This window comes from Molothrus ater, chromosome 26, assembly GCF_012460135.2.
Source record: "Molothrus ater isolate BHLD 08-10-18 breed brown headed cowbird chromosome 26, BPBGC_Mater_1.1, whole genome shotgun sequence".
In the NCBI taxonomy this organism is placed as follows: Eukaryota; Metazoa; Chordata; class Aves; order Passeriformes; family Icteridae; genus Molothrus; species Molothrus ater.
In genome coordinates, this window is record NC_050503.2 from 3,953,217 (window position 1) to 3,968,216 (window position 15,000).

The window sequence follows — 15,000 nt, forward strand, 5'->3', positions numbered from 1 at the left end:
GCAGGACAGCAGCGGGGCACGGATGCAGCTCAGGGGGGGCAGGAAGGGGAAGAAGCACCCACAAGGTGACACCCGTGAGGGTGGGAAACACCCAGAGCCCCCGCAGCGCTCAGAGCAGACAGAAAAGCGGCGCCTCCAGCTGCCAGAAATGGGGGTTGTGAGATTTGTGACAGCCCACAGTGCTGGGCGACCCATTCCCACCATCTTTATTAGCAAAACAGGGCAGCTTTTCACACCATGGGGCGGTGCTGGCCCCCGACCCAGCCCCCCTCAGGGGGGTCCCTCAGTTCGTCCCCTTGGGCGGGACCCGCCTGGCCCCGCTCCTTGGGCGGGACCTCAGGCTGGCCAGCAGCCGCTGGAAGAAGAACTCGTTCTGGTATTCCAGCGGGACCAGGTGCTGCAGGAACGGGGGCACCTCGGCTCTGCTGACCCCCACGCACACGGGGACCACCCTGGGGCCGCGCTGGTGGACGCTGCAGAACAGATTCCACTGGGACACGCGCTGGCACCACCGGTCACCCAGGGACTTGGCCGAGAGGAGCAGGATGGCCACCCGGCTGGCCTCGATGGCCTCCACGGCCGTCAGGATGACGGATGTCCCGGCCACTTGGTCCTGGTGCTCGGTGAAGCCCCGGAACCCCTCCTCCCTCAGGCGCTCCGCGATGCGGGAGGCGATGGGGTCATCCTCGGGGAAGTACCAGAGGGAAAAGTCGTAGAGAGCAGAGGATGTGCCACCCACGAGGGACATGGCAGCTGGTTCAGGGGCAGAAGAAGGGGTGCAAGCCGTTGTCCCAGCACCAGGAAGGTGCCACCGTGCTGGCCTGGCCGATCCTGCTGTTCCCTGGGAAAAGCTCACTGGGGTGGCACAGCCGGGGCTGTCCCGGTAAATCCGGATCCTCGCGATGCAGACGGCGTTGGGAAGGTGAAACCACAGCGTGGAGGTGCCCAGCACGGTCCCTCAGAACGCCTTCTGCCTCATCTCGGCGATGCCGCGGTCCAGCGCCTCCCCGACCCTCTGCAGCTCCCGGCGCCGCTCCCGCAGCTGCTCCCGGGACTGCTGCAGCCGCTGGTTCATCCCCACGTAGGAGCGGATCTGCCGGTACAGCCGCTCCCGCTCCTCCGCCGCGGGCTCGGGGCAGCCTGGCGGGCAGAGCCGGGGCTCAGCGGGGCTGGGGGGCTCCCCACGTTCCCCATTCCCCAGCGAGGGCTCACCTGGAGCGGGGCCTGGGGGGGCTCAGGGGGTCCCCACGTTCCCCATTCCCCAGCGAGGGCTCACCTGGAGCGGGGCCTGGGGGGGCTCAGGGGGTCCCCACGTTCCCCATTCCCCAGCGAGGGCTCACCTGGAGCGGGGCCGGGCTCCTGGGGGGGCTCGGCGGGCAGGACGAACACGGGGTCGGAGGGGAGCGTGCCCTGCACGTCCGCCAGGATCTGCTCCGCGCTGGGGGGCTCAGGGCGGGTGGGCAGCACCCGCTTGGCCTTGGAGCTCATCCCGGGGGAGGCTCATGTGGGGAGGGGCTGCGGAAGGGGGGGGGGGGAGGTGAGGGCGCTGCCACCCCGGACAGACAGACAGACAGACAGACAGAGAGACAGCTCCCCTTTTCTATCCCCCCTGTGCTGCCCTTTGGACAGATAGACGGACGGACTCCCCGCAGCAGGCAGAGACCCCTCAGTGTAACCCCGGATGGACAAACAGAACCTCCCCACCTTCCCCTCCGGACAGACAGACACCTGCTTGCCTCCCAAACAGACACACGGATCCCCTGTGCTGCCCCACTTCCCCAGACAGACCGACTCCCTTCCCCCCCCAGACTGACAGACTCCCCCACCCCGCCCTTCGAACGGACGGACAGACCCCACCCCCGCCGCTGGACAGACAGACAGACGGACAGAGCCGCACCCCCGCACAGATAAACCGGCCCCCTCCGCCCCCCGCACACACAGACAGAGCCCCCTGATCCCCCCACCGGACAGATCGACTCCCCCGGACCGCAGACGGACCGACAGACCGACTCCTCTATCCCGGCCGCACTTCCGCCACGCCCCGGACACGTCATCAAACCAGCCCCGCCCCTTTGCCCAAAGGCTCCGCCCCCCGCCGCTCTTAAAGGCGCCGCGCGGCGTCGCGGAACACGCGGGACGGGAGCGGCGCTCGGGGGGCACCGGGGTTTATTGGGGGGCTGGGGTACAACACACTCGGGCTGCAGAAACTCGGGATCCCCGGCGGGAACGGCCCGGGCTGGCCGGTACCGTTAGCAGGGCCACGGTGCCGGTACTGGGAGCACGGTGCCGGTACCGGCGTCTGTACGAGGGACTTCGGTGCCAGAACGGAGGATGCCGGTAGCAGTGCCGGGAGCATGGTGCCGGTGCCGGCGTCTCTAGTGCCGGTATGGGGGACTTCGGTGCCAGAACGGGGGTTGCCAGTACCAGTACTGGGAGCGTGGTGCCGGTACTGGTCCCAGTACCGGGGTTGTGGTGCCGGTACCAGTGGCTCCGGTGCCCCTCTTACTTCACCTTCTCCACGAACTCTGCCAGGTTCAGGGATGCTCTGACGCCTGCGGAGACACGGATGCCGTTAGTGCCCGTTCCCGGGGCAGTGGCCGGTGCCCCGGGGCACTGCCCGGCCCGGCCCCGCGTCACCGTCCCGCTCCCTCCCGGTCCCGCTGAGCACGGCGGTCACAGCCCCGGGGGGCTCCGGAGGGGAGCCCCAGCTCGGCAGCAGCGCTGAGGGGCACAGGGGTGGGCACAGGGGTGGACACACGGATGGACACACGGATGGGGTCTGGCTACGGAGAAGCGGGAGAGAAGCGCCTGCTCTACCCACGCCCCGGGAGAAAGGGCCGGTGGTGCGGGAGCCGCGCCGGTGCTGCGGGAGCAGAGCGGTTTGGGCGGTGCCGCGGCGGACACGGGGCACGGCCCGGCCCCCGCGGCTCGGTACATACGGGCAGGCTGGGCTGCGGGGCCACCCCGGCCGCCAGCCGGGCTCTGCTCTTGGCCAGAGTGTGCAGGACTGGACCATGCAGCGCAGAGAGGAGAGAGAGGTTAGAGAGGGGACAGTGACCCCCGGGGCTCCTGTCACGGTGTCCGTGGGCACCGAGAAATAATCACCCGCCGGTAATTAACGAGCTGCCCGCGCCCCCGAGCTGGGAAAACCTGGACACGGAGCAGGTGGAGGGACGGGGGAGCGGAGTCACCTTCTCGGGTGACACTGGAGGCCGCGTCCAGGGCCTTGGTGCCGATGTCACCCATCATGTTGTCCACGGCCCGGTGGTGCTTGAGGAAGAAGGGTCGGATGACGCTGTGGTAGATGAGCTGGGAGCCGTTCCAGGGCACTGGGGCCATGCACCACACCAGGAACAGGCACTGCGGGCACAGGGGGGGCTCAGTGCTCCAGGGCCCCCCAGCTCACTGGAGATCCCAGGATCTGGGCTGGGTGCAGCCCCTCTGATGCATTAAGTTTTAGCTTTCATATTTTCCAGATTCTGCATTAGTTTATAACTCTGAACTTCATATAAAGGGTTAGCAGCTCTCCTCACAGCTCAGTCACACAGAACAATCCTTTTCCAGCCCCAGAACCAAGGACACCGCTGCAGCTCAGGCCCAAAAAGTGTGAAACAACAGGAGAGCAATCTGGGAGGGTGGGACTGCACAACCTGGAGCTGGAATTGGACAATTAACCCCAATATGGAAACGGACCAAAACTTATAAAAGTGTGAAAACTCATGACACGCCATCCAGCTTGGGTGTAGCTTTGGCTGGGCTCTTACACTGCCCAAGGTGAATCCTTTGAAGGCCTTTTAATAAATCCCTAATTAATTCCTTTAACTCTGCCCAGCTCTGTCCTAGGGAGCCTCTTTGGGCACCACGACCACCAGAGCCCAGCTCCTCCTGTCCAGCCCCGGGATGGGAGGAGCCCGGGACGGGAGGAGCCCAGCGTTACCTTCCCGGCGTAGTAGAAGGGGAACCAGTAGAGGAAAAGGTCGGAGAAGAACTCGGCGATGCTGAAGACGCCGTAGACCACCCAGTATGTGAGCCACATGGTGTCATCCTCCTTGCTGTTGCTCTCGATGGCTTTGATGCTGAGGAAGGACAGGAGGAAGGAAGGAAGGAAGAAGGAAGGAAGGAAGAAGGAAGGAAAAGGAAGGAAAAGGAAGGAAAAGGAAGGAAAAGGAAGGAAAAGGAAGGAAAAGGAAGGACACGGTTGCTGCAGCCCTGGGCTGGGCTCCACCTTCCCAAACCCTCCACACCCCGGAGGGAACCTGTCCACCGGGCTGGCACGCTCCCAGCGCTTCCAGGAAGGTCCCAAGAGCTTCCCAGCCATCACTGCCTCTTGACTGAGCAGGGAGACCCTCAGCAAAGGGCGGGGAGCGCTCTCCAGGTGTGGGACAGGTACTTACGAGACGTAGGCGGGGTAGACGAAGCCGATGACGTTGCAGAGCAGGGAAGCGCCGTAGCCGAACATGAGGTACAGCCCCAGGAAAGTCACGGAGCCTGCGGGGGACAGGGGACAGTTTGGAGCCTGCTGTCACCAGGGCAGACCCCGCTGGGTCTCCTGAGCGGGATTCTCGTCCCAGAGCGGGAACGGGGGCGTGCCGGGGGGTAACGACCACCCCCCGTTAATCCAGATGCTCGATGGAGCGGGGCACGTGGCGGAGCCCGCTCCTCCCCGAGGCACCCGTGACCCGCTCCCGTCACCGTCCGTCCCCTCCCCTGGCTCGGATGGGACTTTTACCACCCCAACCTCGCAGCGCTCTCGGCGCCTGGAGCGGGGCCAGGGCGGCAGGAACCGGAGACGCTGACAACACGCCCATGGTCCAAAGTCAAGGCTCCGCTCGTCTCCCCCGCTCGGCATTCCCCGAGCGAGCTGCGGCTCAAGGACGAGCCCCGCTCCCGGATCTCGCTCCCGGCTCCTCCCGCAGGCGCAGGAAGGGTTGGCTCCCCTGGGAGCGGCGATCCAACCCCGCTGCCCTGCTGCCACTCAATTAGATCGCTCAATTAATTAAATGCGAGCCGCAGCCTTTGGTGGAGCTTGCCCAGCGCTGGGACACTCGCAGGAGGCTGGGGAACGTGGGACAGGGAGGTTTTGGGGCGGAAACCCGCTCACATCAGGGCTGAGAGGGCAGGAAAACCTCAGGGACACTCGAGATGGAGCGATTTGTGCAGCCCAGCACCGGACAAACTCCTCCAGCAGCAGCAAGAAAGCTGGGACTTAACCTGTCTGTGTGGGTGAATTAAAGTCCTTGCTCGGGCTTGGAGGGTGGATAATCCCAGCTCTGCTCGCTGCAGCATTCCTGGGCTGAGCTCCGGCCCCGATCCGGGCACCCACAGCTCCGGGTCTTTCCTGGGCAGGAGCAGCGTGGCTTTGGAGCAATCCCAAACCTCCCTCCAAGGAGGGCAGGCAGGTCCAGGCAGTGCTGGGTTTCATTCCCCAAGAGCCTTAGAAGGGATTTCGCAGGATTTGAACCCCCAGAGAAATTTATGTAACAGCAAAAGCCCAGGGAGAGGCTTTGCTGGGGGAGAAGTTGGAGGTGGTGCTGCCCAGAGGTTGCTCCAAACCCCAGCCCACGGGTTCAAACACAAATTAGGGATTGCTCCAGAGCCATAGGAGGGAGAAATCAGGAATTTTTAGTTCAGCAACAGCTTCTCCGTTCCAGGGCAGGGATCCAGAATGTGTAACCATCCCTTTTTGGTGCGTCCACTCTTGTTCTACCATCACGGCTGAGCCTGACCAAATCTCCAGGATTGTTTTGCTTAAGTGGCACCACATCCAAACACAACCTGCACAGCAGCTCGTGCTCCTTCACGGACACCTTTCCCCTCAGAGTGGGAACACCAGCCCTGCTGCAGGTGAAGGGGCAGGAAATCACACCTGGAGGCCAAAGGCTTGGAGGGACACAGCAAACAGGGAAGCCCTGAGCCCTCCCGGGAGGTTTGATATGAAATCTCGATATGGAGGGCGGGGATGAGGCCAGTTCAAGTTGGCAGAGAGGGCACAGGGCCGAGGGTCAGGGGAGAGTGGCACAGGATTCTCCCCGGGGAGAATCCGGCTGGTTCCTCATTAATGAACAACAGGGATCCGGTTAAAGGCCGGGTCCCCATGGTGGGACACGGGGACGAGCTCCCATCCCCAGTGCCCAATCTGAGCCACCACAATCTGGGGGCTCACCCAGAACAGGGACCCCCCCCCATCAGGGCCAGGGGTCTCAAGGGTCTCTCTGACACCTCTGACACTCGGACCCTGCGAGCTTTAGGATTTCGGCATTCTGTGCCAGCGGAAGGCGAGGGCAGTGCGGTGACAGCGATGTCACCCCCGGCACCCCCAGCCCGTCCCCGCTCCGCACCCCAAACCAGGGCAGCCCTGCCTGCCCTCCCCGTGCCCCCGTGCTGAGTCCAGAGCACGGCGAGCAGCCGCCAAAGCGCCCCACCATACGGCGGAGAAGGGGACACAACGGGAGAACCGGGGAGGCCCCGCGGTAACGGTCGCACCTGAGGCCAGGTAGAGCCGTTGGACGCCGGTGCGGGCTTCCAGCTGAGCCAGCAGGTCGCCGATCGGGCCGGGGCTGTGGAGGAAGCGCTCCAGGCGCTGCTGCAGGGCGGCCATGGCGGCGATGCGGGAGCTGGAGCGGCCCCGGACCGACCCCGACCCCGGCCCCGGTCAGCGCGGCTTGGATGGGGGGCGTGGCCAGCGGGAGATGGGCGGTGCAAACCGGAGGGGCGTGGCCAATGAGAAGGCGGGGCGGGGATCGAGGCGGGCCAATGAGGCGAGGCCGTGCGGGGGGCGGGACCGACGCCGTTGCCATGGCAACGCGCGCAGCGGCCTCATGGCGGCTCGGCCCGGGCCCGGCCCGGCGCTGTCGCTGTTCCCGGTGCTGTTCGCGCTGCTCGTGGTGGCCGCCACCGCCCCTCCGGGCCCCGCCAAGCCCCCGCGTGTCTACCTGAGCAGCTGGGCAGTGCGGGTGGCGGCGGGGCTGCGGGACGCTCGGGACTTAGCCCGCCGGCACGGGCTGCTCTACCTGGGTCAGGTGCGGCCTGGGCGGGCCCAGCTCATCCCGTGTGCCCCTGGCCCTATCTTCTCGCTCATACCCACCCTGTGTGGCCATTGGATGTCCCCTTCGCTTATCCCATGGGCAGGGATATCTTCCATTAGGCCAGGTTGCTCCAAGCCCCATCCAACACTTCCCCTCAAACACGTGCTGGGAATCTGGGAATCCTCTACCAGCGTCCCCCCACCCTCAGAGCAAGCGACCTCTGAGCATGCAGGGCTGAGTATGCTTGAGGGACCCCCAAGGGCACCCAGCCCTCCCCAGGACTCCATTCTGTCCCCAAGTGACACTTTCTGCTTGTCCTGCACTGTAGCATTCAATTTACCATCCTGACCTCCACAGCTGCACCCTGGAAAAGCTCAGAGCATCTCTTTGTGCCCGCAGGTGATGGAGGGAGAGCCCTTTTATCACTTCAGCCACCGCGGCACCAGGCAGAGAGCCCTGAGCAGGCACTGGGGGTGGCACATGAGGCTCACCAGAGACCCCCAGGTAGGGAGGAGCATGATGGTGTTCACAGGGGTCTCAGCTGGAGGGAAGAGACAAGGATGTGACTCCATGTTTCAGGCTTGATTTATTATTTTATGATATATATATATATATATATATATATATATATATATATATATATATATTACATTAAAAGTATACTAAAGAATAGAAGAAAGGATTTCCTTAGAAGGCTAGCTAAGAATAGAATAGCAAAGAATAACAAAGGCAGCTGTCTCAGACTCTCTGTCTGAGCCAGCTGGTCTGTGATTGGCTATTAATTAGAAACAACCAACACAGGCTAATCAAAAGTCTACCTGTTGCATTCCACAGCAGCAGATAACCATGGTTTACATTTTGTTCCTGAGGCCTCTCAGCTCCTCAGGAGGAAAAATCCTAAGGAAAGGGTTTTTCAGAAAAGATGTCCACGACAGAGGAGGGCACGGGGAGCCAGGGCACAGCTGTGGGCAGGCCCTGCCCGGCACCCACAGCGCTGCTCCCTGCCCAGGTGCTGTGGTTTGAGCAGCAGACGCTGAAGAGGCGCTCCAGGAGAGGCGCGGGCGTGGTGCCCACGGATCCCTGGTTCCCCAAGCAGTGGTACATGGTGAGAATGGGCTCCTTCCCCTCCTAATCCCCACCCCAGTCACGGCATGGAGGGGAGCAGTGGCGCATCCAGTGCCACCTCCCTGCTGAGCACCATCCCAGAGGGCACAGGATTGCTCTGGGTTGTTCTGGGATATCCCCAGTGAGGGAGAGCCCACAGCCCCTCTGGTGTCTGTTCACTGCATACTGAAGAAGTTCTTCCTTCTGTGCAGGGGGAATTCCTGGGATCCGTCCTTGCCTGTTCTTGTGGTGCCCTTTCTGGGCCCTGCTCTGAGCCCCCCCGGCACACAGGGACACCCAGGGCTGAGGGCCCCTCTCAAGGCTGAGCAGCCTCAGCTCCCTCAGCTTTTCTTTCTCAGGATGCTCCAACCCCTTCCTCAGCTTTGTGACCCTGCACTGGACCCACACCATGTCCTGAGCAGCCCAGAGCAGGGCGCAGCACCCCAGAAGTGCCTGCAGGGCTGAGCAGAGGGGCAGGATCCCTCCCTGAGCACTGGCAATGCCCTTCTCAGGCCATAAACCAATCTAACACCGGCAGTGATGAGGCAGCAGGACTCTGAGGTGACCCTGGGCTGCCAATCAAATTTTTAATCTGTTTTTCCAGAACAACGACATCCACCCCGACCTGAACATCCTCACGGCTTGGAGCAGAGGCTACACAGGGCTGGGGGTGGTGCTGACTGTCCTGGATGATGGGCTGGAGAAGGATCATCCCGACCTGGCTGCCAACTATGTAACTATGGGGGTGTCCAGGGAGCTCCTGGGAGGGGGAGGAAACCCTTCACCCCAGCCCTGGCACTGTGCAGGAGAGAGCTCAGGGGGTCAGTTCCTTCACCCCAGCCCTGGCACTGTGCAGGGAGAGCTCAGGGGGTCAATTCCTTCACCCAGCCCTGGCACTGTGCAGGGAGAGCTCAGGGGGTCAATTCCTTCACCCTGGCACTGTGCAGAGGGAGCTGGGCCTCTCCAGGGCTGGATCCAAGGTTTGGAGCCTCTTGAAGTGCAATCTCACACGGAGGAAATGTTAGAACTTGTACACGCTCTGGAGCCCCCAAATAGGTGTAATTACAGCAAGCTGCAAAGCCAGTACAGCTGGTAAAGCCTCCTGTGCTGCACGGGGAAGGGAAGGAAAGGAAATTCAGGGGCTGTGGAACACAACCAACCCTTCCTGTGGCTGCCCTCCTGGGGCTGTGTGGCCAGCGAGGGTCACCCTCAGGTGACAGGGCACGCTGGGCTCTGCCAGGGAAACAGCAAAGCTGTGCTGCTTTCGCCCCCTTGTGCAGAACCCAGAGCCACTGAGGTTGGAAAAGGGACTCAGGATCATCGAGTCCAACCTGTGCCCACCTTGTCACCAGCCCAGAGCACCGAGTGCCACCTCCAGCCCTTGCAGGGATGGGGACTTCAAACCTCCCTGGACCACCCTTTCCATGGGGAAACTCCTGCTGATGTCCCCACCTGGCCCACCCTGAGGCTGCTCCCTGAGCACCCTTTCCACAGGGAAATTCCTGCTGGTGTCCCCACCTGGCCCACCCTGAGGCTGCTCCCTCTTGTCCTGTTGCCCCCTGGGAGCACAGCCCGACTCCCCTGGCCGTCCCCTCCTGTCAGGAGCTGTGCAGAGCCACAAGGTCCCCCCTGCTCCTCCTTTCCTCCAGGCTGAGCCCCTTCCCAGCTCCCTCAGCCCCGCCTGGTGCTCCCCTCCCTCTCAGGACTCGTTCAGCTCCAGCTCCCAGCACAGCCGGGCACGAAGGGGCCCCGCTGTCCCCAGGGCTGGCAGGCGGTGCCAGCACCAGGCTCGGTGCCAGGCGCCTGTGCCGAGCTGTCACAGCCCTGCCAGGGCCCTTGGGGACACGCCACTGCCTCCCTCTGTAACAGGACCCGCTGGCAAGTTACGACTTCAACAGCAACGACCCCGATCCCCAGCCCCGATACAGCGACAGCGACAAGAACTGGTGAGTCCTGGGTTCTACCCAGCTCCCCACACTGCAGGGGGCAGCTCTGGGGGGGCTGTCCCAGGCCTCCCTACCCCTCACAGGGTCACTCTGTCCCCCCAGGCACGGGACACGCTGTGCAGGGGAAGTGGCAGCTGTGGCCAACAACGGAATCTGTGGTGCGGGCGTCGCCTACAACGCTAAAATCGGAGGTGAGAGGTTGCTGCCCTGGGAGGGAAGATGGAAATGAGCTCCAGTACCCTGTGGGGATGCAGGAGCCCATTTGGGGATGCTCTGGGCTTTACAGGGGTGGCAGGGTGGGTGCTGTCCCACCTGGGGATGCTCTGGGCTTTACAGGGGTGGCAGGGTGGGTGCTGCCCCTGGGTGCTCCCAGGGGTTGGATGCTCAGCCCAGCACCCAGCAGGGCAGGCTCAGGCTCCACTGTGGAAGTGAGGGTGGCAAAGGGGGTTAAAAGCTCCCCGGGCTTAATTACAAAAGGCTTAACAAGGAGCTTTGGGAAGTGGCTCATGGCAGGGCACAGACCTGTGGGGGGCTGATCTCCTTCGGGCAGGGGCATGTGAAAGCTGCTGGAAGCTCTGGGGGGACCTGGCAAGGTGTCCCCAGGCCCTGCCCTCGGTGTGGCACATGTGTGGCTCCTGTCCCCTCGGAGCCACCTCCCGGGTGCTGCCGCCCCTCGGCCACGGCTGCTCGGTGCCTGCCCTCAGGTGTGAGGATGCTGGACGGCTCCATCATGGACATAGTGGAGGCCCAGGCCCTGAGCCTGCAGCCCCAGTACATCCACATCTACAGCGCCAGCTGGGGCCCCGAGGATGATGGCAGGACAGTGGACGGGCCTGGAGTCCTGGCTGCAGCTGCTTTCCACAAAGGAGTTGTCCAAGTAAGCCCAGCCCTGGCCTCGGGGACACAAGGGACACAAGGACACCCTGCTCCCCCCCCTCTGCTCTTCAACAGGGACGGGGTGGGCTCGGCTCCATCTTCATCTGGGCCTCAGGCAACGGTGGCACCAACTATGACAACTGCAACTGCGACGGGTACACCAACAGCATCTACACGGTGTCGGTGGGCAGCGTGCTGGGGGACGGGCACCGGCCCCTCTACAGCGAGAGCTGCCCTGCCATCCTCACCACCACCTACAGCAGCAGGACCACCAGCAAGGTGCAGATTGTGAGTGTCACAGCAGCTCTGCCAGAGCAGCAGCTCCGGGGCTGACACAGACCCCAGCACGGGCTGGGCTGGTCCCAGCCTGCCTTAGCTGGGTGTGTGTGTAGAGCCCCAAAAGCTCAAAGGGATCTGAAAGGAGAATTTACTGAAGGTACCCAACCCCGGGGAGCTTTTTTGGAAGCAGTCCTGAGACCCCTCTGTAGGAGTATCAGGGGGTAGGATGGTTGGGACGGACTGGAGACGAGAGATCTCTGCAGCCAGGTCAGGAACTTGGGGTTCATTGCAAAGGGCCTGGGTGCAGGGCCCTGCTGGGAGCTGCCAGACACAGCTGGAGCAGGACTGAGAGAAGAGAGGGGGAGAGAGGGTGAGAGGGTAGGAGAGTAAAGAAAGAGGGGTAGCAGAGTGTGGTTCCCTTTACAATACAATAAATCTTCTTCTGTGTTGAATATTCTGATTCTCACTAACCAATCTAGTACGAGATACAAATTCTATAGCATTTCCATACAGCCTATAAGAATCACTACATTACCATACTGTGTTACATTTTAAACCCTAAAAACTCCTCTTTGGGCCCCTTCTGCCAAGCTGATAGGGTCTGCTCTGACCCTTAGACCTGTCTTCAAGCAGAGGGTGTTGTTTCATCAAAAGAGGATCACTTTCAGCCAGCCACACCATTGTTTTCCAGTTGTTCAGTAACTAAGGGATCTCAAAGCTTGCTTTCGTTTCAATCTCACTTATAGTTTCTATATTCTCAAAATCTTTTGCCAGACAATCATATTTATAAGGCTTTCCTGTTTTATCTTCCCCAACACCCCTGTGTCCCCCCAGGTGACCACTGACCTGCACCACCGCTGCACAGACAAACACACGGGCACCTCGGCCTCGGCCCCGCTGGCCGCGGGCATGGTGGCCCTGGCACTGGAGGCCAAGTAGGTGACACAGGGACACTGCCCAGGGAGAGCTGGTGCCCAAGCAGGGAAGAGAAAGGGGAGGGGCAGCAGGAAGGTTGGGGTGCAGAGTTGTGGCCTTGCCCCAGGGCCATGGGACAGCAGCAGGGCTGTCCTCTGGAGCTCTTTGCTCTCCCATTTTGGCACTGAAGGAGGCCGTGGGGGGATCAGCTTGGGCCCAGATAATTGCTCTACCCACCCCAGAAGAGCCAAATCTCCCCCTTAAAAACCAACCCAGACCTCTGTCCACATCCTCCTTGCTTCCAGCCCAGCCCTGACCTGGCGTGACCTGCAGCACCTGATCATCAGGGCCTCCAAACCTGCTCACCTGCAGGCAGAGGACTGGGCCGAGAACGGCGTCGGGCGCAGGGGTGAGTGCAGGGCTCAGCCCCTCAAACACCTTCCTGCAGCCCCTGGTGGCACCGAGGGGCTCACAGGTCCCTCTCTGGGTGTCACCTGTGTCCCAGTGAGCCACTACTACGGCTATGGGCTGCTGGATGCGGGGCTGCTGGTGCAGGAGGCCACCACATGGACAGGGACCCAGCCCCAGGAGAAGTGTTCAGTCCAGGCTGTCCAGGTCCCCAGGTAAGGGACAGTGACCCCAGGTCCAGCCTCCCACAGGCACAGGGACCCAAAGAGTGGGTCTGCTGTGTTTGGAGGCCACAGGGGAGGGAAGGTCCTCACCTGCAGCTTGGCCTTGGGCAGGGACATCGGCTCCAGGCTCGTCATCTCCGCGGATGCCTCCTCCTGCTCCAAGAGCATCCGCTCCCTGGAGCATGTCCAGGTGCAGCTGTCCCTGAGCTACAGCCGCAGGGGGGACCTGGTGGTGGCTCTGAGCAGCCCCATGGGGACCACGTCCACGCTGGTGACAGTGCGGTAAGGACAGAGGGAGCACCGGGGCTCCCATGGCCACCCCAGGGCCTGGAGACTCCCAAAAAGGGCCCAAAACTCCTCTGGACCCTGGGAGTGCCCCCTCAGAGCGAGCACAGGGTGACCCTTCAGGTCACACCCTGCCCCTGCAGGGCCCTGGGCTGGCACTCCCAGCTCTGCTCTCCTCCTCCAGCCCCTATGACACCAGCCAGGACGGCTACCAGGACTGGACCTTCATGTCCACGCACTTCTGGGACGAGAATCCCAAAGGGATCTGGACCCTCCAGCTGGAGAACAGGGGTGATGCTGAGAACACAGGTGGGTGCCCCATTTTTACTGGAGTCACCCTCTGCTTGGTCATTCTTCCTTCCCCACCTTGGATAGGAAATTTGTTGGCTTCTCCTTCCTGGCCATGAGCCCTCCTGTGTTGGCTTTGAGGATCTCCCTGGGCAGCACAGGGCCAGGAGCAGGACACAACCCCAAAGCTTCCAACCCCATATCCCTCACCTGGCAGCCCCCTGTACCTCAAAGCTTCCAGCCCCATACCCCTCATCTGGCATCCCCCATGTCCCTCCTGTCCCCCAAAGCTTCCAGCCCCCTGTCCCTCCTGTCCCCAGGCCAGCTGACCAGCTTCATCCTGCACCTGCATGGCACAGATGAGGACATGCCAGCCAGGCGCTCTGCAGCCAGTGCCACCGACGAGTGCCTCAGGAGGGACGAGCAGGGAGCCTGCGAGGGTGAGCGAGGCTTTGGGGAGACAGTGACAACGCTCTGGTCCCCAGGGCCTCATCCCAGCCTCTCTCCACAGACTGTGGCAGCTCCCTGTACGTCCACCACGGCTTCTGCCTGTCCTACTGCCCCCCACACTACTACGGCCAGACCCGCAGGGCCACCCCCAGGGACACTGCCCTCGTGTGTGCCAGCTGCCACCCCTCCTGCTACACCTGCCAGGGCTCCTGGGCCAACAACTGCACGTCCTGTCCCTCGGGCCACACCTTCCAGGACATCACCCACACCTGCCAGCAGCCCGCAGAGGGCTCCCCCAGCCCGGCGAGGCTGCGCAGGGACCTCGTGGTTGTCACTGTCCTGGCCTGCAGCAGCCTGCTCCTGGCAGGGGTGCTGTACCCCACCTACAGGGTGGCTCTCCGTGCTGGCAAAGGAGCTCTGTGCTGTCCCCGGGCCAGGAGGACAGTGTGACAGCAGCCTGGGCTGCTGCGGGGACAGGGCAGGGATCATTCCTGCCCTCTCAAATAAACCATTTGTTGCCTTTCCTTTCCAGCTGCCCTCTCCAGGGGTGATTGCCCTTCCCAGCAGCGCTTGTGAGGGGACAGTGATGGATTCCCCTTCCCAGCTGTGCGAGGGGACAGTGGTGGTGGCTCCTCCCACACCCCTGGGGACAGGGACATTCCCGGAGGGGCCAGAGCCCTGTGCCCTTTCCCAGGCGCAGAGGGACGAGCTGTGACATGTCCCCAGACAGCTGCACCCGCGTGGCTTCTGGCACAGCAGAGGCAGCCGAGGCCTCCAGTCCAGCCCAGAGCCCCTCCAGAGTCCCCAGTTCCTGCTCACCAGCAGCTTTAGGCCTTAAAAAGGGGTCCCAGGGTGGCTGCACCCCCGGCTACTCTGTCCCACAGGGACTGGCACAGTGGCAGCTGTGCCCTGGCACGTGGCACCGGGCACGGATGGCACAGGGAGAGCTGCCAGCTGGGGCCCTCCCTGGGGCACAGGCCCCGTGCCAGCACCCTGGACTGCCCCAGGACACTGGGGAGGTGGTTTGTGTCCCCCCCTTCCCCAGCACTGTGTGTTTGCTCAGCTGAAGAGTTTTGGGAATCAAGGGCAGAGCCAGACCTTTCTCCAAGCTTGTAATGACCCGTGAAAACCTTGGCTGGACCTTCCAGAGCAGGCAGGCAGGATGGAGTTTGTCTCCAAAGGCAGGGGCTCTCCTCAAGG

At 62.7% G+C, this 15,000-nt stretch overlaps 3 protein-coding genes across 5 annotated transcripts; 1 reads left to right on the forward strand and 2 right to left on the reverse strand.

Moving 5' to 3' along the window:
• Nucleotides 1–180: 180 nt before the first annotated feature.
• On the reverse strand, nt 181–2,046 carry C26H19orf25 (chromosome 26 C19orf25 homolog). 2 transcript variants are annotated; one of them, XM_036399579.2, is made up of 3 exons: nt 1,999–2,046; nt 1,341–1,515; nt 181–1,140 (listed from the first exon to the last, which is right to left on the reverse strand). In XM_036399579.2, the coding sequence occupies exons 2-3, from the start codon at nt 1,486–1,488 to the stop codon at nt 959–961; spliced, it is 330 nt and encodes a 109-aa protein (XP_036255472.1). In that variant the 5' UTR covers nt 1,489–1,515; nt 1,999–2,046; the 3' UTR covers nt 181–958. The 2 variants fall into 2 exon arrangements, with proteins under 2 accessions (XP_036255472.1, XP_036255470.1); XM_036399577.2 differs by having other exon boundaries at nt 1,965–2,046.
• A 103-nt stretch (nt 2,047–2,149) lies between these two features.
• Nucleotides 2,150–6,663, reverse strand: REEP6 (receptor accessory protein 6). Of its 2 annotated transcripts, none has more exons than XM_036399575.1 (5): nt 6,484–6,663; nt 4,395–4,488; nt 3,938–4,076; nt 3,192–3,360; nt 2,150–2,552 (listed from the first exon to the last, which is right to left on the reverse strand). In XM_036399575.1, the coding sequence occupies exons 1-5, from the start codon at nt 6,596–6,598 to the stop codon at nt 2,503–2,505; spliced, it is 567 nt and encodes a 188-aa protein (XP_036255468.1). In that variant the 5' UTR covers nt 6,599–6,663; the 3' UTR covers nt 2,150–2,502. The 2 variants fall into 2 exon arrangements, with proteins under 2 accessions (XP_036255468.1, XP_036255469.1); XM_036399576.2 differs by lacking the exon at nt 6,484–6,663 and adding an exon at nt 4,739–6,168.
• Nucleotides 6,597–14,303, forward strand: PCSK4 (proprotein convertase subtilisin/kexin type 4). Its single transcript, XM_036399697.1, has 15 exons — nt 6,597–7,019; nt 7,425–7,529; nt 8,035–8,130; nt 8,734–8,862; nt 9,999–10,075; nt 10,178–10,266; nt 10,780–10,952; nt 11,027–11,239; nt 12,065–12,165; nt 12,451–12,554; nt 12,651–12,768; nt 12,889–13,059; nt 13,247–13,371; nt 13,671–13,790; nt 13,862–14,303. The coding sequence occupies exons 1-15, from the start codon at nt 6,597–6,599 to the stop codon at nt 14,248–14,250; spliced, it is 2,433 nt and encodes an 810-aa protein (XP_036255590.1). The 3' UTR covers nt 14,251–14,303.
• Nucleotides 14,304–15,000: the final 697 nt, after the last annotated feature.

What these genes read in the sequence shown, in the direction of transcription:
- C26H19orf25 (XM_036399579.2), bottom strand. Translation starts at nt 1,488, where the DNA reads ATGAGCTCCAAGGCCAAGCGGGTGCTGCCCACCCGCCCTGAGCCCCCC. An exon ending in GGAGCCCGGCCCCGCTCCAG is followed by an intron (nt 1,141 to 1,340) that starts GTGAGCCCTCGC and finishes TCTGCCCGCCAG; the next exon opens with GCTGCCCCGAGCCCGCGGCG.
- PCSK4 (XM_036399697.1), top strand. Translation starts at nt 6,597, where the DNA reads ATGGCGGCGATGCGGGAGCTGGAGCGGCCCCGGACCGACCCCGACCCC. An exon ending in GGCTGCTCTACCTGGGTCAG is followed by an intron (nt 7,020 to 7,424) that starts GTGCGGCCTGGG and finishes TTGTGCCCGCAG; the next exon opens with GTGATGGAGGGAGAGCCCTT. An exon ending in CGAGCAGGGAGCCTGCGAGG is followed by an intron (nt 13,791 to 13,861) that starts GTGAGCGAGGCT and finishes CTCTCTCCACAG; the next exon opens with ACTGTGGCAGCTCCCTGTAC.
- REEP6 (XM_036399575.1), bottom strand. Translation starts at nt 6,598, where the DNA reads ATGGCCGCCCTGCAGCAGCGCCTGGAGCGCTTCCTCCACAGCCCCGGC. An exon ending in GTCTACCCCGCCTACGTCTC is followed by an intron (nt 4,077 to 4,394) that starts GTAAGTACCTGT and finishes GTCCTTCCTCAG; the next exon opens with CATCAAAGCCATCGAGAGCA. An exon ending in CCTTCTACTACGCCGGGAAG is followed by an intron (nt 3,361 to 3,937) that starts GTAACGCTGGGC and finishes CTGTGCCCGCAG; the next exon opens with TGCCTGTTCCTGGTGTGGTG.